The sequence below is a fragment of the Mytilus galloprovincialis genome, chromosome 14, assembly GCF_965363235.1.
Source record: "Mytilus galloprovincialis chromosome 14, xbMytGall1.hap1.1, whole genome shotgun sequence".
Classification (NCBI taxonomy): Eukaryota; Metazoa; Mollusca; class Bivalvia; order Mytilida; family Mytilidae; genus Mytilus; species Mytilus galloprovincialis.
This window is the reverse complement of record NC_134851.1, coordinates 3,312,788-3,335,549: the sequence shown is the minus strand read 5'-3', so window position 1 is coordinate 3,335,549 and position 22,762 is coordinate 3,312,788. Positions and strand designations below refer to the sequence as shown.

At 32.0% G+C, this 22,762-nt stretch overlaps 1 protein-coding gene across 4 annotated transcripts in view; it reads left to right on the top strand.

Annotated features, from left to right (window-relative positions):
- Positions 1-22,762, top strand: part of LOC143059080 (tensin-3-like) — a 208,572-nt gene that overhangs the window by 17,363 nt on the left and 168,447 nt on the right. The window contains exon 1 of one of the 4 annotated variants that reach the window (XM_076232559.1): positions 13,421-13,588. The exons of the other annotated variants lie outside the window; for them this stretch is intronic. Coding sequence (XP_076088674.1) covers positions 13,481-13,588 — 108 coding nt within the window. The 5' untranslated portion in view covers positions 13,421-13,480. Of the gene's footprint in view, positions 1-13,420; positions 13,589-22,762 lie in introns of those variants that run through there. 4 annotated transcript variants of the gene reach the window in all.

Sequence of the window (22,762 nt, the reverse complement as noted above, 5' to 3'; positions counted from 1 at the left end):
AAGATTATCCACTATACTCAGTCAATAGTTGGGACACATTCTGTGAAGTTTAAAGTCTTCTTTTGTATATAGTTTTCAACAAGGGCGTATGAAAATTCACAGAAAGTGTGCAATGTGACTTTTAAGCATGTTGAACAAAAACTCCGAATGTTTTGGATAATAATTATCATGCTTTTGATGGTCCCTTCAATTCTGTTGCCAGTTATGATTTTTCAACTCCATATACTACACTACCAAGCAATCTTATCAAAATAGAAGTTCTACGGTTTAGTTAAATGGTCCTTTGATAAATCTGATTACAGATTTATTTGCTGCATTAACTCATATAAAGCCTGCTTCTGCAATGAAAATAGAAATATGCTAAATATATCTACAAAATTGTGATGAGATGATTAAAGCTTGACAACATATTTAAAATATTATAATATAAAGGACGTTTTATTAGCAAGGTAATGACAGAAGAAGTTTTAAGTCCTCAAAATTTCAAAACTTTGTAGAAATTAATTTCTACAATGACAGCAAGGTAATAAAATAATGTACATTGTTATCATTATTACCCAATCAACTTGAGAGCCTTAGTATAGGAGAAGTGTTTTGTAATTAAGATAAGGATTTTATGTGGCATTAAACTCATTGGAATCAGCAATTACCCAGATTGATACTTTAATTGATCTTTTGTGGTCTGAATTTTAGAAATTTATTAACGGTTGCTATGGTACCTTTGTAGGATTATTTTGAGTGTCCACTTATGAAATTGATTTATCAGTGTGGTATTTAATAATTGTTGATAAGATCATTTGCTTTATTTTGTGTTGGTCTACAAGTTAATCCAGTTTTAATATGCCATGAGTGATACTAAGGTTGATACTCATTTGTACATTGTGCTATTCAGTTTGGATGTTGTAACAAGACCTTTTTTTTTTTTACATCACAGTCATGACAGTAGGAGTCCAGTCGATTTTTCGATGATGTCATTTATGTTGATTGAGCTTGATGACATTCATAGGAAAAAATCTTAAATTTGGTATATGATACATGAATCTAGAGGCTCCTTGAATACAGTACTGTTGAACTGCAAATCTCAGTGGTGGATCCAGAAGTTTTCATAAGTGGGGGCCAACTGACTGCCTAAGAGGGGCCTGCTCAAATCATGCATCAGTGATTCCCTATATAATCAACCAATTTTTTCAAAGAAAAGGGGGGGGCTGACCCCTGAAAAACCCTCTAAATCCGCCTCTGAATGTATTCCCTTAGATGTAGGATGTATTAGTCTAGGATTAAAGTCTTAATGATCACTACTAAGATCTGAGGAATAGTTTGTTTGTTTTGTTGGTATGTTTGTCTTCACTTTCTATCAGGAAACTCCTCCTTAACTGGAAACTGATATTTTAATGAAGTTATTTAAATCTTCAACATCTCATGGCCGTGTTGTATTTTTTCAGCATCAAATTTAAATGGACAATAGTTATTGATCTTCTTTGGAAAGTTGTGTAACCTAGGTGTAAATCTGTAATTTTCCACATGAATGTATATAGGGAATCACTGAAGCATGACTCAGGAGTGGGCCCCCCTTATGAAAAGTTCTGGATCCGCCACTGATCATGTAGTTGATTGTAGCTTTATCTCTTCAATCAGCTGTTGCAGTTGTGTGCATACCTTTTTCTTTTTTTTACTATTACTATTCTGTCAACCCTGTCAGGATTCAGTGATGAGACCTTTCAAAAATATCCTATTGAAAGTCCTAATTATTGTTGATTGTATCTCTTTAATCAGGTGTTGTAGTTGTATGCATACATGTACATTGACAATGCATTGATTTGGTGCTTCCTAATTTATCAAGGCTGTTTTTTATACTCCAGCATCAAAGTGTTTTTTATTCTTTTTTATTCTTCTTACTCATTGGCTATAATATTCTCTATTCTATAAACCGCATCCAGACCCAGTTAAAACATTTAAATGTTATATCAAAAGTCCTGAACCTAGGTGAAAATCTTTATAATTTTCCACATGAATCATGCAGTTGATAATTCTAGCTTTATCTCTTTAATCAGGTGTTGCAGTTGTATGCTGCACATTGACAATGCATTGATTTGTTGCATCCTAATTCATCAGGGTTTTGCATCAGTGTGAAAAATCAATGTTGTATCTCACCTTCAATGGATAATGTTGCAAGGAGATAACAATAAACTGTCAGCTGAGGCAGATTTATCACATGTTTATTGTAAGAACTTGTTACCTGTGTTTTTACCTGATGTTTAATGAGATTTCTTTGCAGTTTATTGATTGCTTTTTAATGACATGAACTTGGTGACATGATACAGCCATGATACAGATGCTGTCTTTTGTTTTCTATGTTATTTTAGCTGTGGCAATGCATGTCTGATAATTGTTGGGATCTTTGAAGGTGTTTTATATTTCAAAACTTAATGAAATGTGAAAAAACACATTCATTTGATTAGTCAGCCATAAGTTCAAATTTACACTTCTGATTCTCAGTGTCGGAAATTAAATGGAAAAATATATTTTTGCAATTGCTAATTCAGTTGAGTAATAACTGATATGGGATATGTAAAAAATTATAATGCAACATTTCAGCTGCTAATTATTTTTTTTTTTTTTTGGGGGGGGGGGGTACCTTTTGAATCACCCTTTGGAGTTTGCTATAAAATTGAGAATGGTATAGCCTTTATCTGATAAAAGATAATCCAATTGTGGTATTCGAGGAACAATACAAATGTTATTTTCCATCTATCATGGTCATTTCTGTCAAATAAAAAGTACTGACAAATACACACAAATAATCTACAACAAGGGGGTAATTGAGTCTGCATGCTCACCTACCATTTTATTATGATGTTTTTTGTATCTTGCCCGACAAGGGCCCATGATTGGTTTAATAAAATAATGTCTAATGTCTAATGTCTAAATGCCTACCTTGGACGAAAGCCCTCTGAAAGCCCTCTGTAAGTCGACACACTTGATTTAAAGAGAAATGTTTTAACTTTTTATAATTTTTCAACACCTAATATTATGAATATTCATTAATTTAATGCCCAGTTTATTCACATTATCTACAAAGAAATGAATGTGAAACCAGAGAATAGTCCAACACAATGGCTAGCTGAATATTTTTAAGTGAGCAGGTGATCTTTTTATTTGGCCTGACTGATGGTCATAATGGTGTTGAAAAGGGGCTCTGAAGGTATAAAATATTCTTAGAGCATGTGAACAGAGTGATCATATACATTATGTTTCAATAGTTTGTGATATTTAAATCATAGTTTGGTATAATTTGCTAAAGTTTTGCATAGTTGAAAAAAATGGAAATTGCAACATGCTTTTTATAATTTTGCTATCATCATGATCATATGAACATTATATACATGAAAGCTCTGCACTATACCGTATGTTACAAACATAGAGATATAGTTTGAAGTGTTCGTGAAAAGAAATTGGAAATATTTAATAAAGAAATAGGTTAAATTCAGAGGAAATAAAATTAATATAGTGATGGAAGTGAAATTATGAATAAGGAAACTTTTAGTTGAGTGAGCATTGACACACATATTAAGCAAAGACAAAAACCAACATCTGAAGTTTAGTAAAAGTACATAAAAAATGTGAATCTTCTATGAAAATAATGTTGTAAGTTATCAGAGTGGATTCACATGTCAAGTTTGAAATCTGTAGAAGATTGATAATGTTGTAAGTTATCAGAGTGGATTCACATGTCAGGTTTGATATCTGTAGTGGATTGATAATGTTATAAATTATCAGAGTGGATTCACATGTCAGGTTTGATATCTGTAGTGGATTGATAATGTTATAAGTTATCAGAGTGGATTCACATGTCAGGTTTGATATCTGTAGTGGATTGATAATGTTATAAGTTATCAGAGTGGATTCACATGTCAGGTTTGATATCTGTCATAAACTGATAATGTTTTAAGATTTAAGAGCTGTCATTTATTCACATGTCAAGTTTGATATCTATAGTAGATTGATAATTTTGTTAGTTATCAGAGTGGATTCACATGTCAAGTTTGATATCTGAAGTAGTTTTGAGTGGTTTTACACTAGTAATTTTTGGGTTTCTTATAGTTTGCTGTTTGGTGTGTGCCATGGCTCCGTCTTGAAGGCCATACTTTGACCTATAATGGTTTACTTTTACAAATTGTGACTTGGAGAGTTTTCTCATTGGCACTCATACCACATTTTCTTATATCTATTGAGTCTTGACGGTATCCCATTCTATCCTTTCTTACTAGAAGGCGAAACTGGCAGAAAGTATCCTTTTGGAGGAGCCCCTTGTAATTAGCATGATCTGTTTCCTTTTGGTACCCCTGGATTCAGCATTACAAGTGCATCCTATAGAATATATTTTAATCAGAAATTGATTCTTAATGTTGATTTCTAAGCTATTTTCTATCGATTGTGAATACTATATTGTTATTGTTAACATAGTTATGTAACGTCTAATATGATTAGCGGTATATGAGTGGAGTCTGATCAGAATCCAATTAATTGGTTCATTAAGTCTATACCCTATTTATTCTTAGTAATTGTTTCTATTTTTTCATGTTTGTTTGTTAGCAGTCATAATTGCCACTTACAAACATAAACATGTAAAGAGATATGGTATGATTGCCAATGAGAAAGGAATCTACCAGAAATTGAAGGACAAGGATGTAGGAAAAACTTATAATAGACTAAGATATCTTAGGACACTGTACACAGTGTAATTTAGGCCTTCAACAAAGAGCAAAAAGAAGTTATAAGAGTAGATTCACATGTATTACATTTTATATCTAAAGTAGATTTATAATTGTGGATTCACATGTGTAAACTGACAACTTGTAAACATGTAAAGTTGAGGTCTAATGAGAGTACTGCTATCCATTAGACACTAAAGGATGTGAATGTTAAAAAATATGTCACCGTACACATGCAGTGTATGGCCTTCAACAAAGAGCAAAATCAATATTGTATAGCGCTGACATGAAAAAATGTGAAACAATTCAAGAGAGAGAACCAATTTTTTAATTACAAAACAATTAGCGAAAAATCAAAAATGAGACAGCAATTAAGGTGGTACCCAACACTTTCACTAAAATTAATTTGGCTCGTTTAATTTTCAAAAAATGTTGTCAAAGTATTGACTTTGACCATTTAACAAAAATATAAAAATTTTGAAAATTTTGAACCAATCGTTTTGTCAGAAAAATTACACTGGTTATATAGCAGTTTGACAAACACCAATTTTGATCATTGAGAAGCTTAATATTTCTTTTACAACACAACGTAATTAAAACATTTAGCTGACTTTACAGAGTTATCTCCCTGTAGTGTTAGGTACCACCTTAAGTAACCAATAACAACTGTTGAATTACAAAAGTCATGTGGAAGACTTGTGGTTAGTTCATTGGTGTAAAAATCCTTATTAATTTTAATGTGTGGTCTATCAAATAAGCTATAACCCATCAATTAATTAAGGTATAAACAATCCATGGCTAACACTACTTTAATATTCAGAAAAGCATACTACCCTGCAAAACACAAAAGCACATAAGTGTAACAAAAGCATTAAATTTCTTCTATAATAAACTAGAAATTCAGCTTACAGAGTTAATGTCTCTTCAGAAGCAGATGTTTCAACTTTTATCCTTATTAAATCTTATTCAAACGACCTGTTTACAATTCTTTGTTAGAAAGAATATTTATATTTATGTATAAATTGATTTAAACAAAGCAGAAGAATTTATAGGTGTTTTAATCATTTAAAAATTTGTTACAAATTAGTTCAATATTTATTATACTATAATAGAAGAATATTAAATATTTTGATATAAAATTACCATTTGTCAATCAGCAGTATAAATGGTCATAGTATGTAGTGTTTAAAATATTTGATGTTGGAGTTTATATACTTCATTTTAATAGATATTAAGACATTCTGGATTAATATAATGTGCTATTTGGATTTGGATTTTATTGTGCATAGTTTTTTTCATCAAAAGGAAAGTATTTTCTCTGTGTTGTATCTTCATCTTTTTGTTTGATTGGCTAAATTCATAGTGCATTCTTTTTGATCATGTGGTCAGTCTCATTTTAATGGAAAGGGAGATGACTTGTGGATTGGTAAAGGAGGAAATTACATACCTGCAAATAAACAGTCTGAAACCATATGTTATGTTTTAAATACTATCATGTTTGTCTTTTGTTCCTTTGTTCATTCAACTTCATTGTTTTGCATTGTCAGTTTGTCATTGACTATAATACGAGTTGGAATATCCCTTTGCCTTTTAATATTTTCAACCTCTCTTTTTTTAGCACACAGATGTTCATTTGGAATGAATTTTTCTAAATAGTATTAGATTGGTCATGATATTTTTTAATTGAAAAATCACCTTAGAAGTAAACTGAATTATTTCAAGACTTAATTTTTCCAAGGGAAAAAAAAAGTACAATGATAGGAAAAGTTCAAAAACATGCTATAACAATTTTCCAATTAAATCAGAATTTATTAATGAAAACTAGACAATGACTGTCGAGAAGTTATTGAATTTTTGTTTTTATTCAAGAAGATATAAAGGTATCATCAGAAAGAGTTATAGATTTTTTCACCTGAGGCAAACGAGATTAGTATCATTTTACTATCAAGTTGTAAAATTTCAAACGTAATTGATAACTTCACACTTCTATACAAGGTAAGGTCCATTGATTTATTTTTATTATTATAATACCCCCATATTCTCCATAACAATTCTCATTGGGTATTTTTAATTGGTTTTTTTGGTCATCATTTATTGGTCAATATAATCTAATAGTGTTGTGATATTTAGAAGGTTAATTGGTAAAGCCATCAACAATCATTTACAGATTATTGTGAAAATTTTGTTTGTATAAATTATTTATTGAATGAAGTTATTGGTTGTGGATACTTATGAAGGCATATTTTCCAATAATCATGAGTATGATACCCTATTAGTTTTACAAGTGCATTTGACATGGTCAGATGTCAAATTTCATAATGTTAACTCACTGGATGTAATATTTTCACTGACGCAATGAAATATACATAGACAATATTTATGTATTTCATAATTTGATATTAGTTTTGATTAGTGTCTCAGTGTTTTCTTTATATATGTATTTTGAATATTATTCCAATTTGAATTCAACTTGCATGGAATGGAAATTCATATCAACGTGGAGCAGAATCTTTGTTAATAATTGAAGTATGGAATTTTAATCTTTATTAAATTTGATGCATTAATTCATATTGAGAAAAATATCTTTTTGTGAAACAGAGATGTGATGTATCGGATTTTAAATTGTGCAATATTTCCGAATAATTAATTGGATTTGAAGTTAATTAGGAGATTTTTATTCATAACAACAGGTGGTTGGTTTGATAGTATACAATTTTATGATTTCATCTTTTCTATCATATAAAGCAGGATTAAAATCATATTTAAATGTAAATTTTTCATCATAAGAGATGTTCAGAGGGGGTATTATGGAAATTTCTTAAAACAAATGGATACAATAATTAAATTTGTAAGTTAGTAAACAAAAGTTTGATAAGGGGTGACATCTTTAAACTTGACCTGTTTACTTTAATTGACACAGGGTTAAGTATTTTACCTGACATTCTACTTAGCCATTCTTTCGCTCAGCAACAGGACCAGTTGGAATTATTTTGCTAAGCAAGCTTGAAATATTGAAGGCAAGAATGTAAAATTTACGATATTCTGAAAATTTTATTACCAATTTAGTTTGTTTGAAAAGCCCTACAATCGTTAAATTAATTAAATGAATCTTTTGAAGAACACAAAATTCTATAAAATAAATTGTGCTTTGTCATTTGGTTGGATGTTTATCTTAACTTTTTGATGTTTAGCAGCTAGGAACATTAAGTTTCCAATTGAGATTTCACACATGGATTTATTCATGAACATGACTCTTTGTGTTCATTGTCAATTTCACATGTTTGTCTATTTTGGATACAGATGAAATGATGTGACAATTGTACATTTATGGTTAGAACATCGTATTTTTTAGTAATTTTAAAACATAAAAGATTTTTTGGGTATTATTTGCATGTGACAAACTTGAAAGGATTTTAAGCAAGACATAGTCCAAGAAACCATTTTTAGTGATAAAAGGCCTGTGACAAATGATAAGAGCTCTACGCATTGTGCATCTCTAAATAGCAAAAACATCAGATCATAAGAATTTAATGAATAGAAATTTTGTGAAAATTGATTCATAAAAATCAATTGGCCTTTTGTAGTATTTGTGTATCTTTATGTGTGTTTGTCTAAATTATTAACCTACAACAATAAATATTTGGATAAATTTTGAAATAAATGCCAAGAAATAATTTACTGTTTAAAATCAACTCATATGGACATTTTCCTCAATACTTAGTCAAGAGGCTGAATATGATCTAAGGCATTTTTAGATGATTTTTTTTACTGCTTTAAGTTGCAGATCTTGTTAAATTTATTTCTATTTTTATATATTTAAAATTTATTAATTTAATTATTGATTGGTTATATCATGAAATTTCTTTCTTTGTCAACCATATTTGCTTTCTTTCTTCTTCATTCTTTCCTTGGTCCCCATTTAAAAGCAAGCACTTGTTCGCTAATAATTTATTCATCTTTAGGCTAATGACATTGATTACAGTATGAATTATTGGATAATATTATGAATTCTCAGCCTATTTATCATGTGATTAATATTCCCTTGTGAATCCACAAATAATCAAAACATCATTATTAATTAGCGTCAACTAATAGGGTCATAATTTAGGACGACAGCTGTTATAAAATTGAGAATGGAAATGGGGAATGTGTCAAAGAGACAACAACCCACCAAATAAAAAACAACAGCAGAGGGTCACCAACAGGTCTTCAATGTAGCGAGAAATTCCCGCACCCGGAGGCGTCCCTCAGCTGGCCCCTAAACAAATATATACTAGTACAGCCCATACAGAAAAAATGATCACTAGGCCAACTGCATTGCTCAACTGGCCGCCAGTTGAGCTATCAGTTGAGGGCCAGTTGAGGGCTAGCTGGCCATCAGTTGAGCAAATAGTTGAGGGCCAGTTGAGGGCTAGCTGGATTTTTGCCATGCAAATTAGGTAGCCCTCAACTATCAATGCTCAACTTTATGCAAATTAGTTGAGCAACGTTGAGAAAATATCATAGTTGAGGGCTAGGTGTCCAACAGTTGAGCAATTAGAGTTGAGGGCTACCTGGCCAACAGTTGAGGACCAGGTCATTAAAAGTTGAGGGCTGGGTGGCCAATAGATGAGGGCCAGGTCATTAAAAGTTGAGCATTGTGTGGTAATTGCACACTGACTACACATTGTAGAAAAAATAATTTTAAATTGTGTATTTTTATAGCCAAAATACTGCTGAAAAACCTCAACTCACAACAGACTACATGAATGCTTTATCCTAGCTTTTTAGAAGTTATCTATCAAATAAGAATAGATCTCTAGTTTTATACCAAATTCATTATATTAGAATATTCTTATTTTCTTAGTAATACTTTTTTAAACAAATTGTCTTAATAATAAGATAAACATGTCTCCTGTCTTACACATTTTGACAATACATAAATTAATGCATAAATACATTGTCTCATTTTTTTCTTCACTCTTTCAAGTTTATAAAGAAATCACTTTACATATCACTATTTTGAACTAAAAGAGCATAATTATACACTTATTCGAAATGGTGGAAATCAAATCTAATCCAACATTTTGTCCAATGTACTTACCAAAAGATGTTTCCAGAAATATGTGTTAAAACATCAATCTTCCTAAATCCAAGAGTCATGTCATCAGAAGAATACACTGCACTTATCAATGTCAATACAGTTATTTGTAACTTTTTTTATCTACATTCATTGTAAAATTCATATTTTATTCATGATAGCTAGAAGACATCTTTGCTTGCCATGTGCATGCTCAAACCCAGTGTTTGAGGTTCTTTTGGGTATTGTGACAGTGTGATCACTTTGAGATTCGCCCCTAATAATAACTGTTAATTAGGGCCCCGCCAAAGGCGGGTCCCCTATAGTGATCAGTCTGTCCGTCCGTCCGTCCATCCGTCCGTCCGTAACACTTTGTGTCCGCTCCATATCTAGAGAACCATTATGATTTCATACTTTATACTTTACATGTTTATTAACCACCACCAGAGGGCGTGTCATGATGTATGTACAACTTCCTAGGTCAAAGGTCAAGGTAAAAAAACTTTGGTTTCAGTTGACAACCCTGTGTCCTGTGGTGAAGATCGTGTCCGCTCTATATCTTGAGAACCGTTATGATTTCAAAGTTTATACTTGACATGTATATGAACCAACACCAGAGGGTGTGTCATAATTTATGAACGACTGCCTAGGGCAAAGTTCAAGGTCAAAAACTTTGGTTTCAGTTGACAACCCCATGTCCTATGGTAAAGATTGTGTCCGCTCTATATCTTGAGAACCGTTATCATTTCAAAGTTTATACTTGACATGTATATAAACCAACACCAAAGGGTGTGTCATAATTTATGTGCAACTTCCTAGGTCAAAGGTCAAGGTCAAAAACTTTGGTTTCAGTTGACAACCCCATGTCCTATGGTAAAGATCGTGTCCGCTCTATATCTTGAGAACCATTATCATTTCAAAGTTTATACTTGACATGTTTTTAAACCAACACCAAAGGGTGTGTCATAATTTATTTACAACTTCCTAGGTCAAAGGTCAAGGTCAAAAACTTTGATTTCAGTTGACAAACCCATGTCCTATGGTAAAGATACAATTTTTTAATGCACATTATTCACAGCGGGGCCCACAGAGATGGCTCCCATCTCAATGATATCTAGTTACCTCAATCTTGAATATTTGATATATCTTATAATAAAAGAAATACTGTTTGTTTTTTTATCTTTATGTCAAAGATTTAGTTAAGTTAAAATACAGAAAAATGTATAAAAACATGTGCTTCCCTTAATTTTGCCTCATTTATAATAATACTTCCTGTCCATTTGCACTAAAGACAGATAAAACAGATGGCCCATAACATTTATATCACCAGGTCATATTTCTAATTGCTCAACTTTTGTTCAACTACAAAAATTTCAAAGTCTGAATGCTCAACTATTGCTCAACTACAAAAATTTCAAAGTCTGAATGCTCAACTTTTGCTCAGCTATATGAAAACCAAAGATCAATTGCTCAACTTTTCCTCAACTTAATGGCCAGCTTAAGTTGAGGGCCAGTTGAGCGACATCTATCCAACATACACTGCTTGGCCAGGTTTGAGTTGAGCTAAGATGCTCAACACCTAGCCCTCAACTATTTTGCTTAAAACAGCTAGCCCTCAACTGTCCGCCACATGGCCATCAACTGGCCCTCAACTTTTTTTTCTGTAAGGGAGTGATAATGAACGCCATACTAATTTCCAAATTGTACACAAGAAACTAAAATTAAAATAATACAAGACTAACAAAGGCCAGAGGCTCCTGACTTGGGACAGGCGCAAAAATGCGGCGGGGTTAAACATGTTTGTGAGATCTCAACCCTCCCCCTATACCTCTAACCAATGTAGAAAAGTACATGGAAACTTATAAGCAAAGATCATGAAAAACTTTTAAACCATTGCCATCTACCAAGTTCTATTTTCACATTTCAAATACTATAAAAATTAATCCACTTTTATCTTTTATAAAGTAATGAAATTGTGGTATGAGTCAATTGTTTTGAGTTATTGCAAATATAATTCAACATTTTTCTGTTAATTTGTGACAAGAAAAAAAGAAATATTAATTTTTGGACGATATTCTTTGGTTATGATGTAGATATAAATTTATGAATCAGCAAAACTATGACAGTACATATTTGAAGTATCAACTTACTGAAAATACAACTTTATTTTAAGCTGATGACTATCATGTAATATTAATAAAATTAATTTAAAGTGTTTTAACCATGGGAAAACTATAAATAGATATAGATATCATAAAATAAAATATTCAAGTATTTTTTTCTATTTATAGAATTGGAAAGTACATGTAAGATGATTGATAACGACAATTTTGATTAGTAACAGTATATTTTTGGAAAACTATAAAATTTGATATGAATGAATCATAAGAGGAGACTGAAAATCTTGAATTTTTTTATTTTGTTATTCCCGAGACCCTTTAAGTCTGATAAGGAAGGGGAAGTTATCCTGTGTTTATAGAATATTCCTTTTAATCATTTATTTAAATTTTATAAACTCGATCAAATATTGATTCTAGTACTAATCTTAAATATATTCATATGGCCCCTCATTGGGTATCAGAAAATATAACTGTTTCACTAAAGTTATAGGATCAGGTTTTTTATTGTCTTAAATTCTTTTATTCATAGTTTTCCATTAAAATAAGCTGCATTCATAATCTAAGGATTTTTCAGCATTTAAATTTCTTTCATTCATAGTTTTACCCAATAAGAAAGATGCAGTAAAAAACTACAGATTTTACAATATTTGAATTTTTTCCATTCACAGTTTCCTATACTATATGATCGAGGCAATCAAAAAGGGAAGTATTTAAGGGGACCTTATGTGACAAGACAGGAAAGCAATTAGTTAGAGGCAAAGCAAGGACAATTAGTTCATTCTAGAGAATTCAATACTTTGAAGTAGGACCAAGTATAACGGAAACATTGACTTGTAACGGTTAAACCTATTGAAAAAAAATACCGCTAACTGATATTTTTTTATGTTTGTCTGTTGAACAGGTTAATATAGATAGTTTCATAAGAGTTATAGTGGTTTTTACATAATGACAAAAACATATCCATTCAAAAAATAGTAACAATTCGTAATTGTTATAACCTGATAAAAAACAACGATTGTTATTTTCTGAAAAATTGATATATATTTCTCAGCTGGATTTAAGAAATTGACCTAGTAGTGAAATGTGATGTGCCACTAATACGCTTGTTCATATTTATAGTGTCAGAAGTTAAAAGCCACATGTGGAAATGATTATTTTGAAAATTTAAAAGTGATCCTTCAAGGCATGTTTATTGACAACCATTAGAAAGACTGCGACTTGTTTTACACTTGTATATATGTGCCGTGTCTTGTTGTTGGAGAGACGACCCATGTGGGAAAAAAATATTTTTGAAAAAAATTGAAAGTGATTTTTGGAGAACTTTATCAATGAATACATGCTATGGATAAACATTAAATAGAATATTATATATGTTATAATTATTACACAGACATTTAAGAATAAAGCTATACAGATCTTATCAATACATTCAAAATTGATAGAACTGAACTTGGAAGCATCAATTTTACGAATTTAGATGATGCATAGATTACATTAATTCTTTATGGAGTTTTTGATCATCAAAGTGGATATATTTTATATTGAAACATTCATGAATTTTGGTGGAATTATAACAAACATTGGTAAACATGCCAGGACTGAAGAGTTTACGGAGAAGATGGAGTACTTTATTAAATATTCAACCACCCAAGAAAAAGATGAAAAAGTCTCTCAGCTGTTTGTCAGATACATTCAAGGTAACTTGGTTTATTTTGGAAAGAGGGGTGGGGAAGGGTTGAAGGATTTAGAGGGGGTGGGGGAGGGCAGGGGTGCATCCAGGGTTGGAGGGAAGGAAATAAGTATTTGTATGTGCAAGTTAAAATAAAGATGAGTGGAGCATTAAGTCATATATTTTTGGTACAAATTTTAACAAAAATGATATTTTTTTTATACAATCAGTATGTAAGGGAGCTTATCAGTCCTACTCCTCCCTACACCACCTATTATGCTTCTATGATAAAAAGAAGGAGGATTTGACTAGGTGGGTTATTATTAAGTAGGTCAGAATTGCAAGGCAATCCAGCTTTTAAACTTTAACCTCTATGTTGGTATTACTTGAACAGTACACTAGAATAACTTTCTAAGGGGGATGGAGTATTCATGAACTTCTGTTAAGGATAAGTGTTTACATCATACTCATATAAGTTGTACTTGGAGGGATGTTGGCAGATTTCAACCCCTCTCGATTGAATGTTTTTATGGTCTATGACTATATGATACATACAGAACTGACTGTGCAAGACTGTCTTTGGTAGTCACAGTCATTAAATTCCTCTCTTGTTGTCAATACATGAGTTAATCCACATATATCCCAATACCTTAATAATATACTTCTCAAATGTCAAATGTAACTTAATATGTACATGTACCTTGGCTAGCAAAGAGCCTGTTTTCTTTGGTCTTAGGTGTCTTTCATTTACTTATAAATGAACTGCAAAGCAAACAAATGAAGCTTATTAAAAGGCTTATGAAGTGTTTCTTGGCCATAGTAGTTAGTAAAGTATTGATGTGAGGTCCATTCACCAAGGTCAGGTTAACACTTTAATCACCAGGAAATCATTTAAATATGTGAATGTCCTCATCATTTATATTTAAATAAATAGAGAGAAAGCCGTTAATGCTATAAAAAAAAAAAGAGAAAAAAAAGAATAAATTCTGCTATAGATGGACTCTGAATATGCTTGGTTTAACATTTAAGAAATGGACGTACAGCAATTATAAAAAAATTATATCATATTGTACATTGGCAATGCATACATGCATATTTTCTCATCTGCATCCTTCCATTCAGTCGGAATGAGTGTGTACCTTAGTAACCTATCTAGTTATTATCCATGAAGATTTTGGTCACATCATCTTGAAACTTTATAATTGCACATGTTGATGATTATAATGTGAACTTTTTTAAAAAATTTATGCTAAATTTTGTTGGTATTGACACTTAATTATTCCACAGTTCACTGAATATTCTCAAACTTTTGATAGTGTGAGCATGGCATTGTGTCCTATGGAAAGAGATTTTTGTTTGAATTCTAGATTCAGCTGATGGTGACATACTTTTAAATATCACAATATTTGGCAATAGGTCTTGTCAGCACAACTTTCAAAATTGAATAAAGACCACCTTCTAGTTAGATAATTTTGGAGCCTTAGATGACCTCAGATATTGAATTTAGAGCCTGGTCTCTTTACAGACTGATACTTCAATTACAGGCAATTAAAACAGCTGGAATTGACAATTTGAGGATAGAATTATATTTCATAAATTTCCCAGTGGAAAGAAATTATTAATTTTCAGCTCAACACCAACACTATTTGCATTGTTGTAAGCCATGTCCAAGCACAACTAAGGTCTTCAGAGGTCAAGTGATTAACAATTTGCAAACTTGACAAAAAGGTCATTTCATGGATGACCCTAATTTTCACCCAGTTTTGTTGATTAGAATAATCTTTTATTCCTAGAAGTGGTCCTTTACTGTGTGAACAATTTACTTCATACTTGATCAGATTTATAAAATAGCTTGATTGAAATGAATGGAAAATGAAATCATGTCTGTGAAGTGTCCTAATGTCCACTTGAAACCTTGACCACACAGGATATTAGTGAGGGTTAACTTTTTAATAGGGAACAAGTTTTGCTAACAGTATCACTTCAGGCATCAGGTTTTTTTGGCTGTATTATTTTTTTTGTATGATCAATAAAGCTCTTTTGGACTCATATCCAATGCAAATTTTATTTCATCAATTAAAAAACTATATCCCTTCTTCTCCATTACTTTAATAGAGTTTTGCTGTTTGGAGGCAATTGGAAGTTTCCATGGGCTTTTATTGTTGTTTTTTAAATTGATATTTGAAGACATAAGTGTTTAGGTGGCAACAATGTGATCAGTGTATCATCATGATCATCAAAACATGCTGTAGATGCATCATTTGTGAGATTTCAGGGTTAAACTTTGAAAAGATTCTCATGTGTAAACACAAGTATGATAACCAAGTTTAGATGATTGACAATATCTTTATAAAAACTTCATTAGCAGTGACTGTAACTATCATAAAATTGATAACCTAAAATTACTTTATGTATACTTTCCTTCTGGTACAAAATATTGTCATGCTGTTGGAAATGAAACGATGTGTAGACTACTTTGATACAAGACATTATGGGCTTTTTTAGTGGTTGGGTGCTTGCCTGGACTCCTTGCAGCGGTTTAAAAGATGTAGTCTTTTGTAATTTGAGAATTTTTGGTTGAGTGCTGGCCCGTACTGCTGGCAGCGGTATAATAATGTAGTCTAGTAATTTTGAGAATTTTTGGTGATTACTGGTACCCCTTTTTAGCTCACATCCTTTCCTTCTTTTATCTACATGTGTGTACAAAATAAAGTCATGCAGTTGGAAACAAAATGTTCTGTTGACCAATTTGATACAAGAAATAATGGGCTCTTTAAAGGAGTTTGGTGCTTGGGGCCCTTTGACAATGTAGTCTATTGTAATTGGGGAATTTTTGGTGATTTCTGTTACTCCTTTGTATGTTTGTGTAATGATTTTTCAGTCTTTTCCTGTGAATATACGTTGACTTTATGTTGAGGATACTAAGCAGTCAGGTGACATCATCACAGTTTTTTTTCATGAAAATTTTGTCATATGGCAGGACATGTTCACAGCCTCCTCTTGTGGTATCTATAGCTTAGATAAAAGGCTAAAAATTGTATCTGATAGAAGTCTTGTTTGTTAAGTTTTTTTTTAGTATTCAGCCTTCGTCACTTAAACTATATCAATAACATTAGATTAGATATTTACAAAAGAGATGTGTTAGGATCAATATATATACAATAGTTGTGTTAAATGGAGCATTTCTCTGTGCTTTAATCATTGTATAATAATAACTAACTATTGACACGGGGAAATATTATCTTGTTAATCAATCTGTATTGAAGCAAGCTGTTCTCTAGCTGTTGCATTAAAAAGGGGGGTTAATACTATCTAGTTAGTCAATCTGTATTGAAGCAAGCTGTTCTCTAGCTGTTACATTAAAAAAGGGGGGTTAATGCTATCTAGTTAATCAATCTGTATTGATACAAGCTGTTCTCTAGCTGTTGCATTAAAAAAGGGGGGTTAATGCTATCTAGTTAATCAATCTGTATTGAAACATGCTGTTCTCTGTTACATCAAAAGGAGGGGGGGTAAAGCTATCTAGTTAATCAATCTGTATTGAAACATGCTGTTCTCTGTAACATTAAAAAAAGGGGGTTAAAGCTATCTAGTTAATCAATCTGTATTGAAACATGCTGTTCTCTGTTACATTAAAAAAGGGGGGGGGTTAAGCTATCTAGTTAATCAATCTGTATTGAAACATGCTGTTCTCTGTTACATTAAAAAAGGGGGGGAGGTTAAAGCTATCTAGTTAATCAATCTGTATTGAAACATGCTGTTCTCTGTTGCATTAAAAAAGGGGGGGTTAAAGCTATCTAGTTAATCAATCTGTATTGAAACATGCTGTTCTCTTACATTAAAAAAGGGGGGGTAAAGCTATCTAGTTAATCAATCTGTATTGAAACATGCTGTTCTCTGTTACATTAAAAAAAGGGGGGGTTAAGCTATCTAGTTAATCAATCTGTATTGAAACATGCTGTTCTCTGTTACATTAAAAAAGGGGGGGTTAAAGCTATCTAGTTAATCAATCTGTATTGAAACATGCTGTTCTCTGTTACATTAAAAAAAGGGGGGGTAAAGCTATCTAGTTAATCAATCTGTATTGAAACATGCTGTTCTCTGTTACATTAAAAAAAAGGGGGGGGGGGGGTTAAGCTATCTAGTTAATCAATCTGTATTGAAACATGCTGTTCTCTGTTACATTAAAAATAAAGCTATCTAGTTAGTCAATCTGTATTGAAGCAAGCTGTTCTCTAGCTGTTACATTAAAAAAGGGGGGTTAATGCTATCTAGTTAATCAATCTGTATTGATACAAGCTGTTCTCTAGCTGTTGCATTAAAAAAGGGGGGTTAATGCTATCTAGTTAATCAATCTGTATTGAAACATGCTGTTCTCTGTTACATCAAAAGGAGGGGGGGTAAAGCTATCTAGTTAATCAATCTGTATTGAAACATGCTGTTCTCTGTAACATTAAAAAAAGGGGGTTAAAGCTATCTAGTTAATCAATCTGTATTGAAACATGCTGTTCTCTGTTACATTAAAAAAGGGGGGGGGGTTAAGCTATCTAGTTAATCAATCTGTATTGAAACATGCTGTTCTCTGTTACATTAAAAAAGGGGGGGGAGGTTAAAGCTATCTAGTTAATCAATCTGTATTGAAACATGCTGTTCTCTGTTGCATTAAAAAAGGGGGGGTTAAAGCTATCTAGTTAATCAATCTGTATTGAAACATGCTGTTCTCTTACATTAAAAAAGGGGGGGTAAAGCTATCTAGTTAATCAATCTGTATTGAAACATGCTGTTCTCTGTTACATTAAAAAAAGGGGGGGTTAAGCTATCTAGTTAATCAATCTGTATTGAAACATGCTGTTCTCTGTTACATTAAAAAAGGGGGGGTTAAAGCTATCTAGTTAATCAATCTGTATTGAAACATGCTGTTCTCTGTTACATTAAAAAAAGGGGGGGTAAAGCTATCTAGTTAATCAATCTGTATTGAAACATGCTGTTCTCTGTTACATTAAAAAAAAGGGGGGGGGGTTAAGCTATCTAGTTAATCAATCTGTATTGAAACATGCTGTTCTCTGTTACATTAAAAAAGGGGGGTTAAAGCTATCTAGTTAATCAATCTGTATTGAAACTAGCTGTTCTCTGTTACATTAAAAAAAAGGGGGGGGATGCTATCTAGTTAATCAATCTGTATTGAAACATGCTGTTCTCTGTTACATTAAAAAAAGGGGGAAATGCTATCTAGTTAATCAATCTGTATTGAAGCATGCTGTTCTCTGTTACATTAAAAAAGGTGGTTAATGCTATCTAGTTAATCAATCTGTATTGAAACATGCTGTTCTCTGTTACATTAAAAAAGGGGGGGTTAAAGCTATCTAGTTAATCAATCTGTATTTAAACATGCTGTTCTCTGTTACATTAAAAGGGGGGGGGGGGGTTGAAGCTATCTAGTTAATCAATCTGTATTGAAACATGCTGTTCTCTGTTACATTAAAAAAAGGGGGGGTTAAGCTATCTAGTTAATCAATCTGTATTGAAACATGCTGTTCTCTGTTACATTAAAAATAAAGCTATCTAGTTAATAAATCTGTATTGAAACATGCTGTTCTCTGTTACATTAAAAAAGGGGGGTTAAAGCTATCTAGTTAATCAATCTGTATTGAAACTAGCTGTTCTCTGTTACATTAAAAAAAGGGGGGGGGATGCTATCTAGTTAATCAATCTGTATTGAAACATGCTGTTCTCTGTTACATTAAAAAAAGGGGGAAATGCTATCTAGTTAATCAATCTGTATTGAAGCATGCTGTTCTCTGTTACATTAAAAAAGGGGGGTAATGCTATCTAGTTAATCAATCTGTATTGAAACATGCTGTTCTCTGTTACATTAAAAAAAGGGGGAGGGGGGGGGTAAATCTATCTAGTTAATTAATCTGTATTGAAACATGCTGTTCTCTGTTACATTAAATAAGGGGGGGGGGATAAATGCATTCTAGTTAATCAATCTGTATTGAAACATGCTGTTCTCTGTTACATTAAAAATAAAGCTATCTAGTTAATCAATCTGTATTGAAACATGCTGTTCTCTGTTACATTAAAAAAGGGGGGTTACAGCTATCTAGTTAACCAATCTGTATTGAAACTAGCTGTTCTCTGTTACATTAAAAAAAAGGGGGGAGTGCTATCTAGTTAATCAATCTGTATTGAAACATGCTGTTCTCTGTTACATTAAAAAAAGGGGGAAATGCTATCTAGTTAATCAATCTGTATTGAAGCATGCTGCTCTCTGTTACATTAAAAAAGGTGGTTAATGCTATCTAGTTAATCAATCTGTATTGAAACATGCTGTTCTCTGTTACATTAAAAAAGGGGGGGTTAAAGCTATCTAGTTAATCAATCTGTATTGAAACATGCTGTTCTCTGTTACATTAAAAAGGGGGGGGGGGTTAAAGCTATCTAGTTAATCAATCTGTATTGAAACATGCTGTTCTCTGTTACATAAAAAAAAGGGGGGGTTAAGCTATCTAGTTAATCAATCTGTATTGAAACATGCTGTTCTCTGTTACATTAAAAATAAAGCTATCTAGTTAATCAATCTGTATTGAAACATGCTGTTCTCTGTTACATTAAAAAAGGGGGGTTGAAGCTATCTAGTTAATCAATCTGTATTGAAACTAGCTGTTCTCTGTTACATTAAAAAAAGGGGGGAATGCTATCTAGTTAATCAATCTGTATTGAAACATGCTGTTCTCTGTTACATTAAAGAAAGGGGGAAATGCTATCTAGTTAATCAATCTGTATTGAAGCATGCTGTTCTCTGTTACATTAAAAAAGGGGGGTAATGCTATCTTGTTAATCAATCTGTATTGAAACATGCTGTTCTCTGTTACATTAAAAAAAGGGGGGAGGGGGGTTAAATCTATCTAGTTAATTAATCTGTATTGAAACATGCTGTTCTCTGTTACATTAAATAAGGGGGGGGGGGGGGGGGTAAATGCATTCTAGTTAATCAATCTGTATTGAATCATGCTGGGGGATATAAGTTAATGGGATGATTTTTATTGCTATTGAAAAGCATAATTAATAAAGGTGTTTAAAATATGTAAATGATGATGATTGTGACAAATACCCAACCAGAGGGGCAGATCCAGGTTATTATAAATGGTGGCCTTAATTCCTAAAAATGGAATATATACAGAACAGTAAATATATTTTTTATGCCCCATTTATCATGTCCCATTTATGGGCATTATGTTTTCTGGTCTGTGAGTCCGTTAGTTTGTGCGTTCACTTTGTCCATCCGTCTGTCCATTTATCCCACTTCAGGTTAAAGTTTTGGGTTAAAGTTTTTGGTTGAGGTAGTTTTTGATGAAGTTGAAGTCCAATCAACTAGAAACGTAGTACACATGTTCCCTATGCTATGATCTTTCTAATTTTAATGCCAAAACTAGAGATTTTGCCCATTTTTCAAGGTCCACTGAATAAAGAAAATGACAGTGCCGATAGGGCATCAGTGTTCTATGGGCACATTCTTGTTTAGGACTATTTTATACCAAACTTTGTTGGGGTTTTTGATCGGAGTGGATGTGCACCCTCTATGCCCTCCTTAGTTTGCCACTGCAATTGAAGTCCAGTTGTATTTATGGTTCCTTATAGTCTTTCAAAAAAGGTGCAAAAGGCATAATCCACTGCCAACCATGCAAGCCCCTCATGGGTAGTCTGAGTGATGGTCGTAAAAAAACCTTGTTATTGTCATTTTCGCCATCGTAGGAAGTTTCGGTTTCATTGATATTGTTGAACAATTGATTTTGGTAATAAGTTTTGTGGATTTGTTTACTGTTCCTTATAGAAAAAATGTACATGCATTTAAAAAATATAAACACAGTAATTTTCTGTTCAATAGTCATTTGAATTGGGAGTAAATTAAACATTAATAGATGTCAGTAGGTGTAGTTATCATTTTTTTTGTAAAAATAAAAACCTATAAACACCACTTGATAATATGATGAGATTTAGGGCTGGACTTCCTTTTTCACTCATGAGCCTCCTACTACTCTGTTATCTATATATCTAATCAAGATATAGGAAATATGAAATGTTTGACATTACCTATAATGAACTTGTTAATACTGTATTTGTTAAGGTATCAATTATTTTATGCATTTTCTAGTTTTGGAATGCCACTTTTAAAGATGATAAAAAAAAGTTTTTAAAATTATCCATACATTAATAATAAATAAATGATGGTTTCAAATCCCTCAGGCAAAGTAGACCTAAGAATGATTTTTCTATTTTTTAGGTCCGTTATGGTTTGTATAAAGCTCTTCATCCGTTTCTTTCCTTTACATCCTTGGCTTTCTAAAATATTTGTCTTTGAGAAATATATATACTGATGTAGGTATACAAAAAAACAACCTGCTACATTGATGTCACGCTTGAAATTTATACATTTTTTCATTGTGCCATTTTCATATTTTGATGGATTTCCCTTGGTGTATAATACAATTTGTCAATAATTGTTTTTCACATATAATTCCTACATTTCCCCCTCCCCCTAAAAAAACCTCTTCAGTGCCACCACCACTTTACTATCTATACAATCAGATCCCTTTTTATCCCAATTTTCAAAAGTTCTTTACAATAAAAGCTAGCACATCCCACATAATAGAAGAGCCATGACCTGAAGTTGACCTCTTTGCATGTGACAATCAAACAATGTTATCAAATTAAAGCTTTTTACTGTTAATTGAACTTCACGTCCATTAAGAGAATTTTTTTCACCATGTCATAAAATAAGTGTTGCATTTTATTCTTCTGGCTATAAATGGGCGCTGGACATTTGTTACCATTAATGTTTATGGCTGTTTTATCGTCATTTAAGTGCAGGAAATATTAAGAAAAATTAAAGAAAGTCAATAAAAGAAATCAATTAAAAGAAACATTATTTGCATTCTTGAAATTTGAAAGTAATATATTTCTTTGACAATGAATAACCAAACAAAATACTGTGACATGTTAAGGTGTATTTTTTGTAACCTGAATTATTGTTAAGGACTTTTAAATTGGCCAAAAATATTTTTGAATTCTCTAAAAAAAATCATCTGGTGCTGCCGTAGTGGTTCACACCTTCAAAAATGTGAAGTCTAAAATTTCATTGGCAGATGTAATAATTTTCAGAACAGAAAGCAGGCCAGATTTTTTTTAATGGCCTGGTATT